General features: G+C 45.6%; 1 protein-coding gene across 2 annotated transcripts in view; it reads left to right on the top strand.

Moving 5' to 3' along the window:
* Positions 1-6,933: 6,933 nt before the first annotated feature.
* The window catches only part of Pc (pyruvate carboxylase), a 107,819-nt gene continuing 101,170 nt past the window's right edge, over positions 6,934-13,582 (top strand). Inside the window, exons 1-2 of one of the 2 annotated variants that reach the window (XM_028771224.1) lie at positions 6,934-7,043; positions 12,431-12,467. In XM_028771224.1, coding sequence (XP_028627057.1) covers positions 12,465-12,467 — 3 coding nt within the window. In that variant the 5' untranslated portion in view covers positions 6,934-7,043; positions 12,431-12,464. The other variant, XM_028771223.1, reaches the window with a different exon arrangement.

Here is a 13,582-nt window from a genome sequence, read left to right as displayed (position 1 = left end):
TGTGTGTGGTGTCACCCCAGGACACAGCCTACTGTGTGTGGTGTCACCCCAGGACACAGCCTACTGTGTGTGGTGTCACCTCAGGACACCAGTGAGGACTGTATACAAAGGCAGGCTGATTAACAGCTTTCTTTCATGGTCTCTGCTTGAGTTCCTGTCCTGACTTCCCTTCTTGAGGGGCTGTAATCAGGATGCTTAAGTCAAATAAACCATTCTCCCCAAGTTGCTTTGGTCATGATGTTTACCACAGCAATGGAAAGCAAACTAGGACAGAGGTGATGAACGTCAGGAGCTTGGGGGCCACTGCGGCTGTATTAGAGTCCATGACGGAGGGGTAGCATTCCAGACACATGGCACAGCCTGAGTCCAGGGCCTTGTTCTTTTTTTGTTACCCAGGCTGGTTTGAAACTAACTGCGGAGCCTTAGTTGGCTTCAGACTTGTACAGTTTCTCCTGTGACCATCCTTGAAGGAAAGGAAACAATTCTAGAGAGAAATTGTGCGATCAGCAGATCAGTGTATTGAAATAACAGACCCCCAGCTGGGGGTGGAAGGGTGGCGGCACATTTGGGAGGCAGAGGCAGGCAGACCTCTTGAGTTTGAGGCCAGCGTGTTCCAGGACAGCCAGGGCTACTCACAGAGGACAATCCCCCCTCCCCTCCCCTTCACCCCATCTCAAGAAGACAAAAACATAAACAAAACAAAAGAAAAAAGAAAGGAAAGAATGAAAGATAGAAGAAAAGAGTCCCCAAACATTTTTCCAGGTTTTTCATGCTGGATGGAAGGAAAGGCTGAAGGCCAGGAACTAGCCAGAGGAGGAAGCTGCCTCCCAGGAAGAGATTTCACATAACTAGGTCACATAACTGTGACCATGCCTGGCTCAGACTCCTAAGGTATAAGATTACAGATGCAAGCCACCCCCTCCAGCTAAGCTTCTAGTTTTCTTGTTCAGACAACTGGTCTATACTCTTGGTTTTTAGACACCCACAGAGAAGCTAGGAAGGTTCTTAGGTTCAATTAATTCAACCTTATCACTTGGTGACAAATGCTCTACCCACCAAGCCTTCCCATGATTCAAAGTGAATAGCAAACAACCACACAGTTACTGAAAAACTACCCGTAAAAGCTCCCCGGAGCAGAAGAGCGCTCACTGCTTAAGGTTTCCTGTATGGGAGGTGAGCTTAATTTACAGAGCCAAGAACACAACTTGTTCAGATATGCAGGGGTGATGTGGGTTTGTCCTGTCTCCTGAGCTTTTTCCTTGTCCAGGTGTGCGTGCACCCAATTGTAAGCCCACTGCAGAAACAGGTCTGTGCAGAGGCCTGAGAAGCTATTAGCACAACCAGGTCCCAGGCATTCATTATCTTATGGGAGATCTTGGAAACACATTGTTCAAAGTCCTTCTAGCTTCAAGACTTAAGCTGTCCTTAAGAAGCAAATGCCAAAACAAAGCCCTTTGTTTGACATCTGAAGTCTATTCTTTCTTGCCTAGGTGATCCAAGGTGACCAGCAGAATACAAAAAAGCACAGCCAGGGAGTCCCAGGCTGTGGGATCAGAGATCACTTCAGTTCTAGGAGCCTCAGTATCCACACCTGTCAAATGGGAACAGCATCCCTTCATACTTGATAAGGTTACTAGATCATTCAGAGGAGCTGTGGCTTTGAGTGGGTTGGATATTCATCCCTTTTCTGGTCTCAACCTGTGTGAAATGACTTGGCTGTGGTGAGGTGTTTACCACAGGCTTTGTGTACTTGGGCTTGTGGGCATTGAAATGGCAATTTGACAGGGCAGAAACTTCATGTGCACTGTGGCTAAGGGGATGTTATGTTCACCCTAATGAGAGTGGGAGGCACTTTGGAGGTAACCATCCATCCCTTTGCCTGTATTCAGAGGAAAGGAGAAGATCCCTGTGTTGACAGAGACCTCTACAACCAAACAGTATGGGGAAGATGTATCCCAAGGCTCTCCAGTGCTGGTGAAGGGTTGAAAGAACTTGTGGAGATGGGACTGTTCATACCAAATAGCCAGAGCAGGCAGCAGCTTAAAAGATTGAGTGGGAGAGGGGGAAGAGCAACAGGATTAAGGGAACTTGAAAACCACAATAGGGGGAGGTGTTGATATTTAAGTTGCCTCCAACCCAAAAACTATATCCAGACAAGGTCATAGGGTAGCTTTGCACAGCTGCACAGTTTGCACATTGTACCAATGATCCAAACTTGTAGAACAGGTGGGAACTTGGACCTGTGTCAGGCAGAGAAGGGAACAAGAAAGAAATGAGAATGAAAACCTGGGTCAGACTGACTTCATCAACCTGGACTTCTCAAGAGTCTAATAGCAGGTGGCTCATTCTCAACTTACTTAAGACCAGCATAATTTAGGAAAGTTTCCTGATGTAGTACAATCCCTGGTACAGGAGGAAGCATAATTTCATTGAAAATCAACACAGGGTACATGTCATTTTTTTTCGAAGAAGATGGGTTCTAGAGATAGGATACCTGTACTACCTTAAGGGCCTGAGGTTCTGGCCTGCTCTCACTCGTACAGATAGTGTAGAGGTCATTTGGGCTACGAGCCACCTCTCTTCCTGGTTGTGAGAACCTGAGGGAAGCCTCTGGCTATAAGGGTCATTTAGATTGCTACCTACCTCCAGTCCTGGTTGTAGAGGCTTGATATGGCCTGGATCAACAGATAACAGAGATCACCAGGCTATTAATCACTTCCAGTTCTCAACTTCCCGGATAGAAGAACAGGGTCTTCTCTTCTCTCTCTCTTTTAAACATCTTTCTCAACAGAAAGACAATCTTGTGTGATTAACATTCCTGGTTTCTCTGGAGATGTGTGGGCTCAAGGATCTTAGTGCTGTGTTCTTAAAACTAACACTTGTCTGCTTGGTCATGGACTGGTGGGACACTGCTATGGACCCAGTGACTTTCAGAGGGTCACCCTTCCCTCATTGTTATGACGGCTCAGCATGGTTTAGCAGTACTGAAATACGGAAACAATCCACAGAGACCAGTAGTGTGGCCTGGATTCCTTGAGGATCTGGAAAATGGAAATATTAAAAAAGGAAAGATCTGGGACCCTTGCCTGCTGTTCTTTCAGAAGATCTGGATTCAGTTCTCAGCAAACACATGGCAACTCACAACCTGCAATTCCAGTTCCAGAGAATCTGATGTCCTCTTCTGGCTTCTGGGAATACCAGGCAAAACAGCCATACACAGAAAATAATAATAAGGGCTGGTGAGATGGCTCAGTGGTTAAGAGCACTGACTGCTCTTCCAGAGGTCATGAGTTCAAATCCCAGCAACCACATGGTGGCTCACAACCATCTGCAATGATATCTGATGCCCTCTTGGGGGGTGTCTGAAGACAGCGACAGTGTACTTACATATAATAAATAAATAACAAATTAAAAAAGAAAGTAATAATAAATAACATCTTAAAAAAGAAAAAGGAGCTATCCTTCAATGGCTCATCATAGCAGCTTGTTTGCCCATACCCCGGACCTGAGTTGGCCTGTTACAGGTTGTTGGTTGTAGTCAATTCTTCCTTTCTTAAATGCAGAGGCCGGGAGTCCCCTGTGGTGCAGGACTCTTGGCCTCTGGCCAGTTTCATTTACTCCAGTCCTTTAAACCTTCAAACTAATTCTCATGGGCTGGTTTCTATTTATTATGAACAAATGTTTGTTAAACTAAACTAACTCTCTCACTAACACTCTCTCTCTCTCTCTCTCTCTCTCTCTCTCTCTCTCTCTCTCTCTCGTTTTCCAAGTCAAGTCTGTGTAGCCCTGACTGTCCTGAAACTCATTCTATAGACCAGACTGGCACTGAACTCAGAGCTCTGCCTGCCTCTGCCTCCTGAGTGCTGGGATTAAAGGCGTGTGCTACCACACCTGGCTTTGACACCGTATTTAAAAATAAACCAACGGTACCATCATCACCCAGCCAAACTCAACTCTTAAACAGTGGCTGTACTGAAATGTGAGCAAGACAAAACCCACAACACTCTCCAGAAAGTGGAAGACACAAAGAAGGCCTTATAGAAGCCTCTGAGATGCTGGATACACTTCCCTCTCTATCTGTCCTGGGTCCATATCCTATATATCCTATATATCCTACATATCCTACATATCCTACATATCCTATATATCCTATATATCCTATATATCCTATAAATCCTATATATCCTATATATCCTATATATTCTATATATCCTATATATCCTATATATCGTATGCATCACAGCCAAACTCCCGGCCAAGCCTGCCTAAGGCCAGGGTATGCCCTTTTGTCTGGTCTTACCTATTGAAATTTCCTAGGATTCTAGCCAAGTTTCCCAAGATCTCATTATCAGTTAAAAAAAAATCAATAAACAATTTCTGAGCTCCACCCAAGATTTCCTGACACATAATCTTTAAGAGTGGGTGTGAGCCCAGAAATCAGGTTGGTTTTGTTTTTAGAGCACCAGGAAGGTTATAACCACAGAAACCTGGGAAATACTTCTGAGGCCTCCCATCTGGAGAGCTTTCAAAACCAACATGGAAATTCAGGGCCCTCAGACCCCAGGGATGGGCTTGGGTGGCTTGGGACACTACCAGTGTTTCTGACTTCCGGTTACTCTTATAAGGCAGAGCTTCGTACCCGAGATTCTAACATGAGTGGTACTGAGCCTAGGCTGAGAAGTAGTTTCCAACCATGCTAAGCTTCTCACCCCAGCTTTAGGTCAGGCAGCTTGGTCGCTTGGCCTCTGGTGCCTGGAATGGGAGCCATCCCCATCTCTGTCAGGGGGACTCATCATGGGACAGGAGAAAGCCTGGGTAGACAATTGTCTTGCTTCCTAATCTAAGTTGAGCTACATAAAATGATGCTAGAGCGGATGCTCAGAGCCTGCAGCGCCTTTGTCCACAACTGGCCTCTGGCTTTCTGGTTCTGTCTCTATCAGTTTCTTTGTTCATGTCTGAGTCATTTGGGGTGGGTGTAGAAGTCATGTGAACCTTCAGGCAAACACAGGTCCTCTGCTCGGAACTCAATGCTTACAGGAACCAAGAAGGATCAAGTCACACCATCTCACACAAACCCTTCTGCATGACCAGCTAAACCTTTCTGAAGGACACTGGGATCCATGTCTTACACCTACGTAGTGGAGGAAAGTTATCTATAGACAGGAAATCACAGGTATTCCTGTACTAGAAGAGTAATTAGGATCAGCAATGGAAAGACTCAGTCACTACTAAGTGTAATCTCTTTTCATGTGGAAATCCAGTTAGAGAGGTAGAGAGGCCTTTGCCCAAGGTCACAGAATTTGAACTCTTTTCTTGACTTAACTCCAGCTCCAGGTTAACTGACACACCCCTGACCTTATACACAGATATGCTTATAAATAAATAATGATATGGTTTTTGTTTTTGAGACAAGTTCTTATGTAGCTCAGACAGACCTAAAGCTCTTGCTTCTCAGTTGAGTGTGGTGGTATATGCCTTTAATCCAGCACTCAGGAGACAAAGGCACTTGAATCTAGAAGTTCCAGGCCAGCCTGAACTACACAGTGAATTCCAGGCCATGCAAAACTACATAGGAAGACTTTGTTGTCTCAAACAAGCAAAATCCTACCAAACAAAACACCCAAACCCACACTTCCTGATCCTCCTGCCTTAGAACAGCCAAGTGCTGAGATTAGAGTTTAGGGTATGCCTGATTTTGTCGTTGTTGTTAGGCATATGAAGTCTTTGATGCAATGGCTGACGCTAGGTCTTGCTCTTCCTAGCATAACACCAAACACGTACTTAATGTTTAAAAGTAACATATGAATCTGAAAAATTGGAATTTAAATCCATATTCTCCTAATATATAGTTGTATTGGATCCATGCAAGGTAGGGGTTCTGACAGATAAAGAGAGAGGACCAGAAGGTTGGAATAGCCTTTTTTTTCTTTTTTTTTTTTAAAAAAAAGAGAAGCCATACTGCAGAGGCCCACCTTGAACTTGAAATTCTCTTGCCTCAGTCTTCTAAGTAAAGTACTGGTATTACATACCTGTGCCACTTTGCCCAGCAGCCCAGTAGCAAGCTCTACACAGTAGAGTCGGAGTTAGTAAGCAATTATTGTTTAACGTGATGTTCTCATAATTTCTGATTGTCCTGTCAGGAAATGGTCTATTTTTCTCTTGGCCTGATCAATGCTGATGGACTGTGTTTGTTTACTGCCTAGTCTCCTATCACTGGAAGGCAGGACTTTGGAGTTGCTTTGGTGACTTTCGTTAGCTAAATCGAACCTTCTAGAAAGAAAACCTTTAAGGTTCTGAGCGGCCCGGCTTTGCTGATCGGGAAACTGAGCTCAGAGACGTGAAGCTGATGCTCCAAGGTCACACAGAGGCGGGCTCATGACCATCACCCCCATTCACGCAGGTTCTAAAGGACGCAGACACACAACTTCAGGTGGTACCGGCGTTCTCTGCTTCCTCTTGCTCTTAGCTAACGCTTCTCCTGCGACCTCTTCTGTATCTGCTAAGAGTAAGTGCGTCTGGCAGCATTGCTCCAACCCCCGTGCATCTGTTATGGTTGCGGTTTTAAGAGACACGTGCTACCCGATTGAATGAATTGCACGTCCCCACCCCCGCCGACAGCCAATCAGGATGAGCTCTCAGACGGACCACTTCCGCCTATTGCGGGCCCTGGCCGCGCTAGAAGGCCCACGTGAGGCTTACAAGAAAAGGGAGTAGGCGGTGGCGCGTAGGGGGTGGGCTCTTCCCGCCTCTGTACCAATCAGAAGGTCCTCTGGGGACGCGAGGGGCGGAGCCTACGTGAGGCGCCAAGGCTTAAACACGAGGGGTAGGTGGGTGCAGGGAGGAGTCCTGAAAGGGGGAGCGGTGAATGATAGGGCCATTCATCCAATCTTTGGAGGGGTTGGGCTGTCTCAACCAATAGAAAGTCTTACGGGCGGAGCCAGTGCTGCAGCAAGTTTGGTTGCGCGGAGACCGCAGCTGTTCCCTGTCAGCGGAGGCAGGGGCCGTCAGAGGCGGCGGCCACGGATTGAGGCGGCTGGGTGGAGGTGAGTGTCCGCGGCGTTCTACACCTTACTCTTCCTGCTGCAGGTCGCTGTGGGTGGAAGTGCACCGGCATCAGCGCCGGGGACGCTTATGTAAGGGTTGCGCGCGCCAAGGCGACGTGGGTTCCCCGAGTGTCGGCTAGAGGAGACGGCTGCCGGCGTTGCACGACGCGGCGCGACAGGACGTGCACAGTCCCTCCCCCTCCTCAGGCACCCGGTAAGCACGGACCCGCCTCCTCCTTTGCTCCGGGCTCCCAGGAGCCCTTGACTGCCGAGCATCCTCCAGGCGCAGGCACCTCGTCCCACCTCTCTGGCGGCCCACATTGGCCTCAATCCTGCTCTCAGGGGCCCATTTTCCAGATAGAGAAACTGATGCTTCAAGCCATAAAGTGCTTTGTGCAAGCTTCCCGTGAGAGCTCGAACTTCAATCTGTCAGAATGGGGCACTCTAGTAGCCCCCATCGTACTGAATATGAAATCCATGCCGGGAGCGTTAAGAGAGACTTTTTCTTGTTCCTGATGTTTATACCACGTCTCTGGGGGAAGCTCCTTGGAACCCCTGGGTTCCACTTTGGTTCAGGTGTAGAAGGAATTCTGAGGCTCCCAAGATTCAGTGATCCATCCGCCCCTCAGGAGGTGTGCCTGGGCACAGCCCGTTATTTCTACAGTTTATAAGAGTTTATGAAGTGCGTTCGGGAAGTGCCTCTGGCTTTGAGGACTTGTGCTTACAGGTTCCTCCCAGAGTGACTTGCCCTGTGTACTTTGTGGGAGTTGTTTTACCTTTGCAGGGCTCTTTGTTCATTTCACAAGTTTTGGAATCAAGCAAGATTTCTAGGTCTCTGGCAGCTTTGAAATTCCTAAAAATCTGAAGGTCTCTTAATTTTATGAAAGAGGTCATCCAGGCTAATTACTCCCATCTCCATCTGAGAAAGCAGACGCTCAAAGAGCCAAGTAGATACACTCAGTCCCTAGATCATGGCGAGAACCCTGAGTCTTTGTCCAGTGCCTTCCCTGTTGCTCTCTCACCCACTGCCTCCAGCAATCCTGGCTCTAGCCTCCTGCTTGTCACCCTTTCCCTGTATATGATGCAAATGCTCAAGTTGGGGGTGGACATGCTGAGCCTTCTTCCTGCTTGCAGCTAAAACTTGTTTGCCTATTCTTCCCTGTTAACTCTCAAACTCTTTTTATTTCTGGAGACAAGATCTTGCAGTGTAGCCCAGGCTGGCTTTGAACTCATGATCCCCCTGTCTCCCTGCTTGTCTCTTTCTCAAGTGCTGGGGTAACGACCACATGCCAACAGTTCATGATAACATGACAACAGTCCCTAAGTCTTTATTTATTTTATTGATTTTTGGTTTGTCTAGACAGGGTTTTTCTGTGTAGCCATGGCTGTCCTAGAACTCACTCTGTAGACCAGACTGGCCTCAAACTCAGATCCATTTGCCTCTGTCTTCTGAGTGCTAGGATTAAAGGTATTTGACACCCAATCCCAATGGCTACATACTACAAAACACTCCTGCACCTATGGCTCTGGGAACATGGAGAAGAGGGGATGGAAAGATTTTAAGAGCCAGAGGATCAGGGAGTTTGCTACAAGATTGTGTCTCCTCCTAATAATTAGTGTTAGAAGCTATGCCTGTAAAACCTCACCAACATGGGTATCTAAATGTGATTTGATCAAGGATGACACCAATGGACATACTAAAGTAAATGAGGGTAGGCTCCAACTCTGCACAGAGAGCTACTTAGGCAACTCAGGAAAGCTGGGAGTGGGAGAAGTAATCTTCCCCAGGAAAGAACACATCAATTGGTTTTCCAGTGCCAAATGACCAGCCTTGAAACATACATACAAGTAACATGATATGGATGGTTGGAGTAAGTTAGATATAGTAATATCTATCTATCTGTCTTTGTTTCTTTCTTTCTTTCTTCCTTCCTTCCTTTCTTTCTTTCTTTCTTTCTTTCTTTATCTCTTTCTTTCTTTCTTTCTTTCTTTCTTTCTAACTATCTTTCTATCTATCTATCTTTCTATCTATCTATCTATCTATCTATCTATCTATCTATCTACAGTCAATGAAAAAAGAGGCCTTAAATTTGAAGAAGAGTGGGGAAGGGCATATGGGAAGGTTTGGAGGGAGGAAGTGGAAGGGAGAAATGTAATTATAATCTCTGAGAATTTGAAAAAAACATTGCTTTTCCAGGAAGAAAAAAAAGAAGACATGTGCCACCATGCAGAATTTTTTGTTTATTTGTTTTAAATTTTGTCTTTTTTTATGTATGTGAGTAAGTATACTGTCATAGTCCTCAGGGTATCGGATCCTGTTGCAGATGGTTGTGAGTCACCATGTGGATGCTGGGAATTGAACTCAGGACCTCTGGAAGAGCAGTCAATGCTCTTGACTGCTGAGTCATCTCTCCAGCCACCAGAGGGTTTTTGTTTGTTTGTTTGTTTGTTTGGGGTTTTTTTGTTTGTTTTTTTTTTAAAAAGATTTATGTGTATGAGTACATTGTAGTTGTCTTCTGTCACACCAGAAGAGGACATCAGATCCCATTAAAGATGGTTGTGAGCCACCACATGGCTGCTGGGAATTGAACTCAGGATCTCTGGAAGAACAGTCTCTCTTAACTGCTGAGCCATCTCTCCAGCTCATTTTTTAAAAACAGAGTTTTTATGTAACTGAGGCTGACCTTGAACTCTCCTCATCCTGCCTCTACTTCCCAATTTCTGGTATGGGTGGACACCCAGTTCCTTCTTGCTTTTCTCTTGCAGTATCCCAAATGCTGTGCTGGGTGCATGTTCTCCCAAATTCCATATTATCATCGTTTGTGTCCCTAACACTGTCATGGGAACAAGACAGTGATTAATAAATATTTTAGACAAATTTGAAAAGCTCAGGGTGAAAACCAATTAGGCTAGTAGGGCGGAAGCTGGGAAGATAGAAGTCAGTTTGGGGCAATGGCTGTGCTCAGAATCACTAGGGGAGGTCAGTGCATTTGGGAGGGAGTCTCATCTTTTCTGTCGGAGCCAGATGCCTCATTCAGGTCACTGTATTTCTAGAAAATCCTTCTGGGCCCTCTCTTTTGTTGCCTCTGGTAGCATGCTACTTCTTTTGAATGAGCCCCTACTTTTTGTGTTCTAGAAGTGCCTGGCTGCTCCTACATTAGTATTGAGTTGTGTGGTGAGACAGAATTAGTGTCTGAGACTGAAGTACAGGCTGCTCCTCAGGGTTAAAGGCAGTTGGGTGGAGAAAGTGCCTCGGGGCTGATTTCTTGTCCAGAAGCATCCTATGCAGAACTTGTACCTGCTCATTCACTGAGACCTCACCTGAGCCTGTGGCTACCTGCCATTAAAGAGGACCTGAAAGTGGAAGATGGGAAATTGGCAAAGAGAATAAACTATTCACTTATTGAATGGGAAGTTTGCCTCAGCTGGCTTTCCAAGTTGCGGAACATAATGGCCTGTGCTTGCAGTCCCAGCACTCAGGAGGTGAGGCAGGAGGGTTGAAAATCTGAGGCCAGTCTGAGTCACATAGTGAGTTCCAGACCATCTTCAACTATACAGTGAGACTCTGTTTCCTTCTTATGCTGCTCGACAAAACAAGACTTTAATGTTGTCTTACCCTTGACCTCTTGAACTTGAGGTCACTTCTTTAGCTGCCTTTGAGACTATTCACTTTTCCTCAAGCTGTTTTTTAGTGTCTGTCCTCTGCTTCCTATTTCTAGTGACCTTGTTTTCATCAGGGCCTTTCTCCTTGTTCTGTCAAAATTTAAACTATTCTTCAAAACTAGTGGCTTTCCTGAGTTAAGCTTGCCAATCTATTCAGTTGGCTATGGCTCTGTATTTTAATATGATGATTATATTATTAATTATAAAAGCCAACATGTGTGTATTTGTGTGTACATGTGTGTGTTGGTATGTATATGTGATAGGGACTCTGTGATAGTCACTCTGTGATAGGGACTTTGCATACAAAGAGGTGACACAATTCATTCAAAGTCATACAAGTAGGAATGGCATGGCTGGAATTAGCCCTGGGTTCAGGTCCTGGTAGCTGTTTCTCATGTTTCATTCCATAATTGTCTTCGAATGTTGGTTGATAACAGTTTATTGGCACTTTTTGGGCAGAGCCTGTGCCTTTGGCATGGATATCTATGCAAGGCAGTACTCAGTGTTTTATTGGATTAAATGCCCTAAACATTCTGTTTCATTTTGACATAATCTATCATGGCAAATGATTTTCTGTAGACAAGTGAGCTTGCTGGTCTGTCTCCCACTTTGCTGTTTATTGACCAGTGGCCTGAGTAGCCCACAAATGGTCTTTAGAAAAGTAGTAGTCTACAGAATATTCAAAGTAGCTATACATTCCCTGTGTGTTCCTGGGATGGGGATGCTTAAATGTTGAGGTGTGCTCTTAAGTATGGCAAGGAGGGGCCTCAGAAAGGGGGATGAATAGAAGATGCATGGTAGGTCACGTAGGCCTGTGCTTCATTAGTGTCAAGTTGCACAGTGAGATAGGCCAGCATCTGAGAATCAGGAGGGCAGGTAGCTCTTGAGGATTAGATGCAGCTGCCTGGAGAAAGTACATCTGGAGCTGGATGGAGGAGAGAGGAAAGAAAGAAAAAGCACTTTGGAGGAAACAACTTTGTGAGTTTTGTTTTCATATTGGTTCCAGACGAGTGTTTTACTTCAATGGTTATTGTATGTTGGCCCTCAGAGCATGCCTGTTTCCTCTTTTAGTGCTGGGGACTGGTTGAGCATAGAGTCCCATCGATACTAGGCAAGTGCTGTATCACTGAGCTAAATCCCAGCTTTGTTTATATATATTTTTTTATTTTATGTGTATGAGTGTTTTGCCTGCATGTATGAGTGTATGTATACGTACTGCATATGTGCTTAGTGCTCATGTAGCCCAGAAGGTGTCATATCCCCTGGAACTGGAGTTACAGAAGGTTTTGAATGATCATGTGTTCGTAGGAAGTGTACCTGGGCCCTCTGCAAGAGCAAGTGCCTTTTTTTTTTTTAACCATTGAGCCATGTTTCCAGCCCCCTTTTACTTTTTATTTGGAGACAGAGGCTTTGAATTTGTGATTCTTCTTCTACCCCTGTGCAGGCATATATGTAACTCTAGCTACTTGGGAGTCTGAGGGAGAAAGATCACAGATTTCAAGCCTCTGTCTTTTTTTTATCAGTTATTGTTATTGCCCCACATTTTGTAGATGCCTGTGTGTCAAAGCAGTAAGATGTGGGGTGTAGGCAGCAGGGGCATTGGTGACCCTTATAGAACAAGCAGTTCTGTGCACTCCCAGTGTTCCTGACATTTCTAGGTTCTCTGGGGAGTGTCTGGAGAAATGAAGATAACAACTTTTTTCTTCTTTTCCCTTTTATTTCAGCTAACATCTGCCTACTGGAGAGCTGACAGCACCAATGGTGAGTTCTGAGCCTTAGCTCAAGCCTGTCATCAGGCTGCATGGGAGCTTCTTAAGATACGTAGTCCTAACATGCACATGCCATCTTTTACGTTCAGTCAGTACAAAAGGGCACACTCTTGGCTTTTGGAAAATCTCCACTTCTGATCTCTGCATTTTTCTGGGTTTTCACAGGAAGGTGACATCTGGTTCCTTGTAAGCTCCAGTTGGTAGCTGGCCAGCTGCAGCAGGAGGCCCTTTTTCTGGAAGGGTGTGGCTTGGGAAACTAGGCAGGGGATAGTGGTGCTGACCTACAGGAAACATCCCTTCTGTGCAGCCGTTGAGAAGACCCCATATTCCAAGGCAGGCATTTGGCAGTGGCGCTCAGCTGTTAAGAGCACTGGCTGCTGTGAGCCTGGAGATGCTCAGTTGTGAAATGAGAGGAGGCTGCGTCATTCAGTTGTAAAAACACTTGATGCATTCCTCTGATGTCTGGCAGTCACAGGACAGAGGGTAAAAGCAGAATTGTCCCCTTTTTTTGCCTACCTAGCATTCAGCAGCATTGTCCTCTAAAACTTGCCATTTATGTTTGTTTTATTTTTGAGACAGGGTTTCTCGTTTCTCTGTGTAGCCCTGGCTCTCCTGGAACTGACTCTGAAGACCAGGCTGGCCTTGAACTCAGAATTTCTCCTATCTCTGCCTCCTGAGTAAAAGTATGTACCACCATGCCCAGTAAACCTGCCACTCTTAAAAATTTCTCCCTTAGGGCTTCTCTAGGTTGTAGGTCACTGGAAGATCCATGTGCATCTGCTCAGCCTGAGTTCTAAAGCACTAGTTTGGGCCCCATGTCTCTCTTTAATTATCCCCCTCTAGTTTGTAAGAAGAGATACTCTTTCCCTCTCTCTGAGCTGCTCTCCCTGTTTCACAGCTAGGGACCCTGGGGACTTTGTTGTTCAACTTTCTCCAGAGCTCATGTTTATTGTGGGGTAGAGATTTCTTTGTACAGGGATTTTTCTTGGTTTTCTACTCATTGTGCAAAGAATTTTCTCAGGATGCCCTCTTGACCCATGAGCTAGCTCGCTAGCTAGCGCTCTCTCTCTCTCTCTCTCTCTCTCTCTCTCTCTCTCTCTCTCTCTC

This window comes from Grammomys surdaster, unplaced genomic scaffold (genome assembly GCF_004785775.1).
Source record: "Grammomys surdaster isolate TR1022 unplaced genomic scaffold, NIH_TR_1.0 205, whole genome shotgun sequence".
Classification (NCBI taxonomy): domain Eukaryota; kingdom Metazoa; phylum Chordata; class Mammalia; order Rodentia; family Muridae; genus Grammomys; species Grammomys surdaster.
Note: the sequence above shows the minus strand (reverse complement) of the source record. Positions and strands in the feature narration are given on the sequence as shown.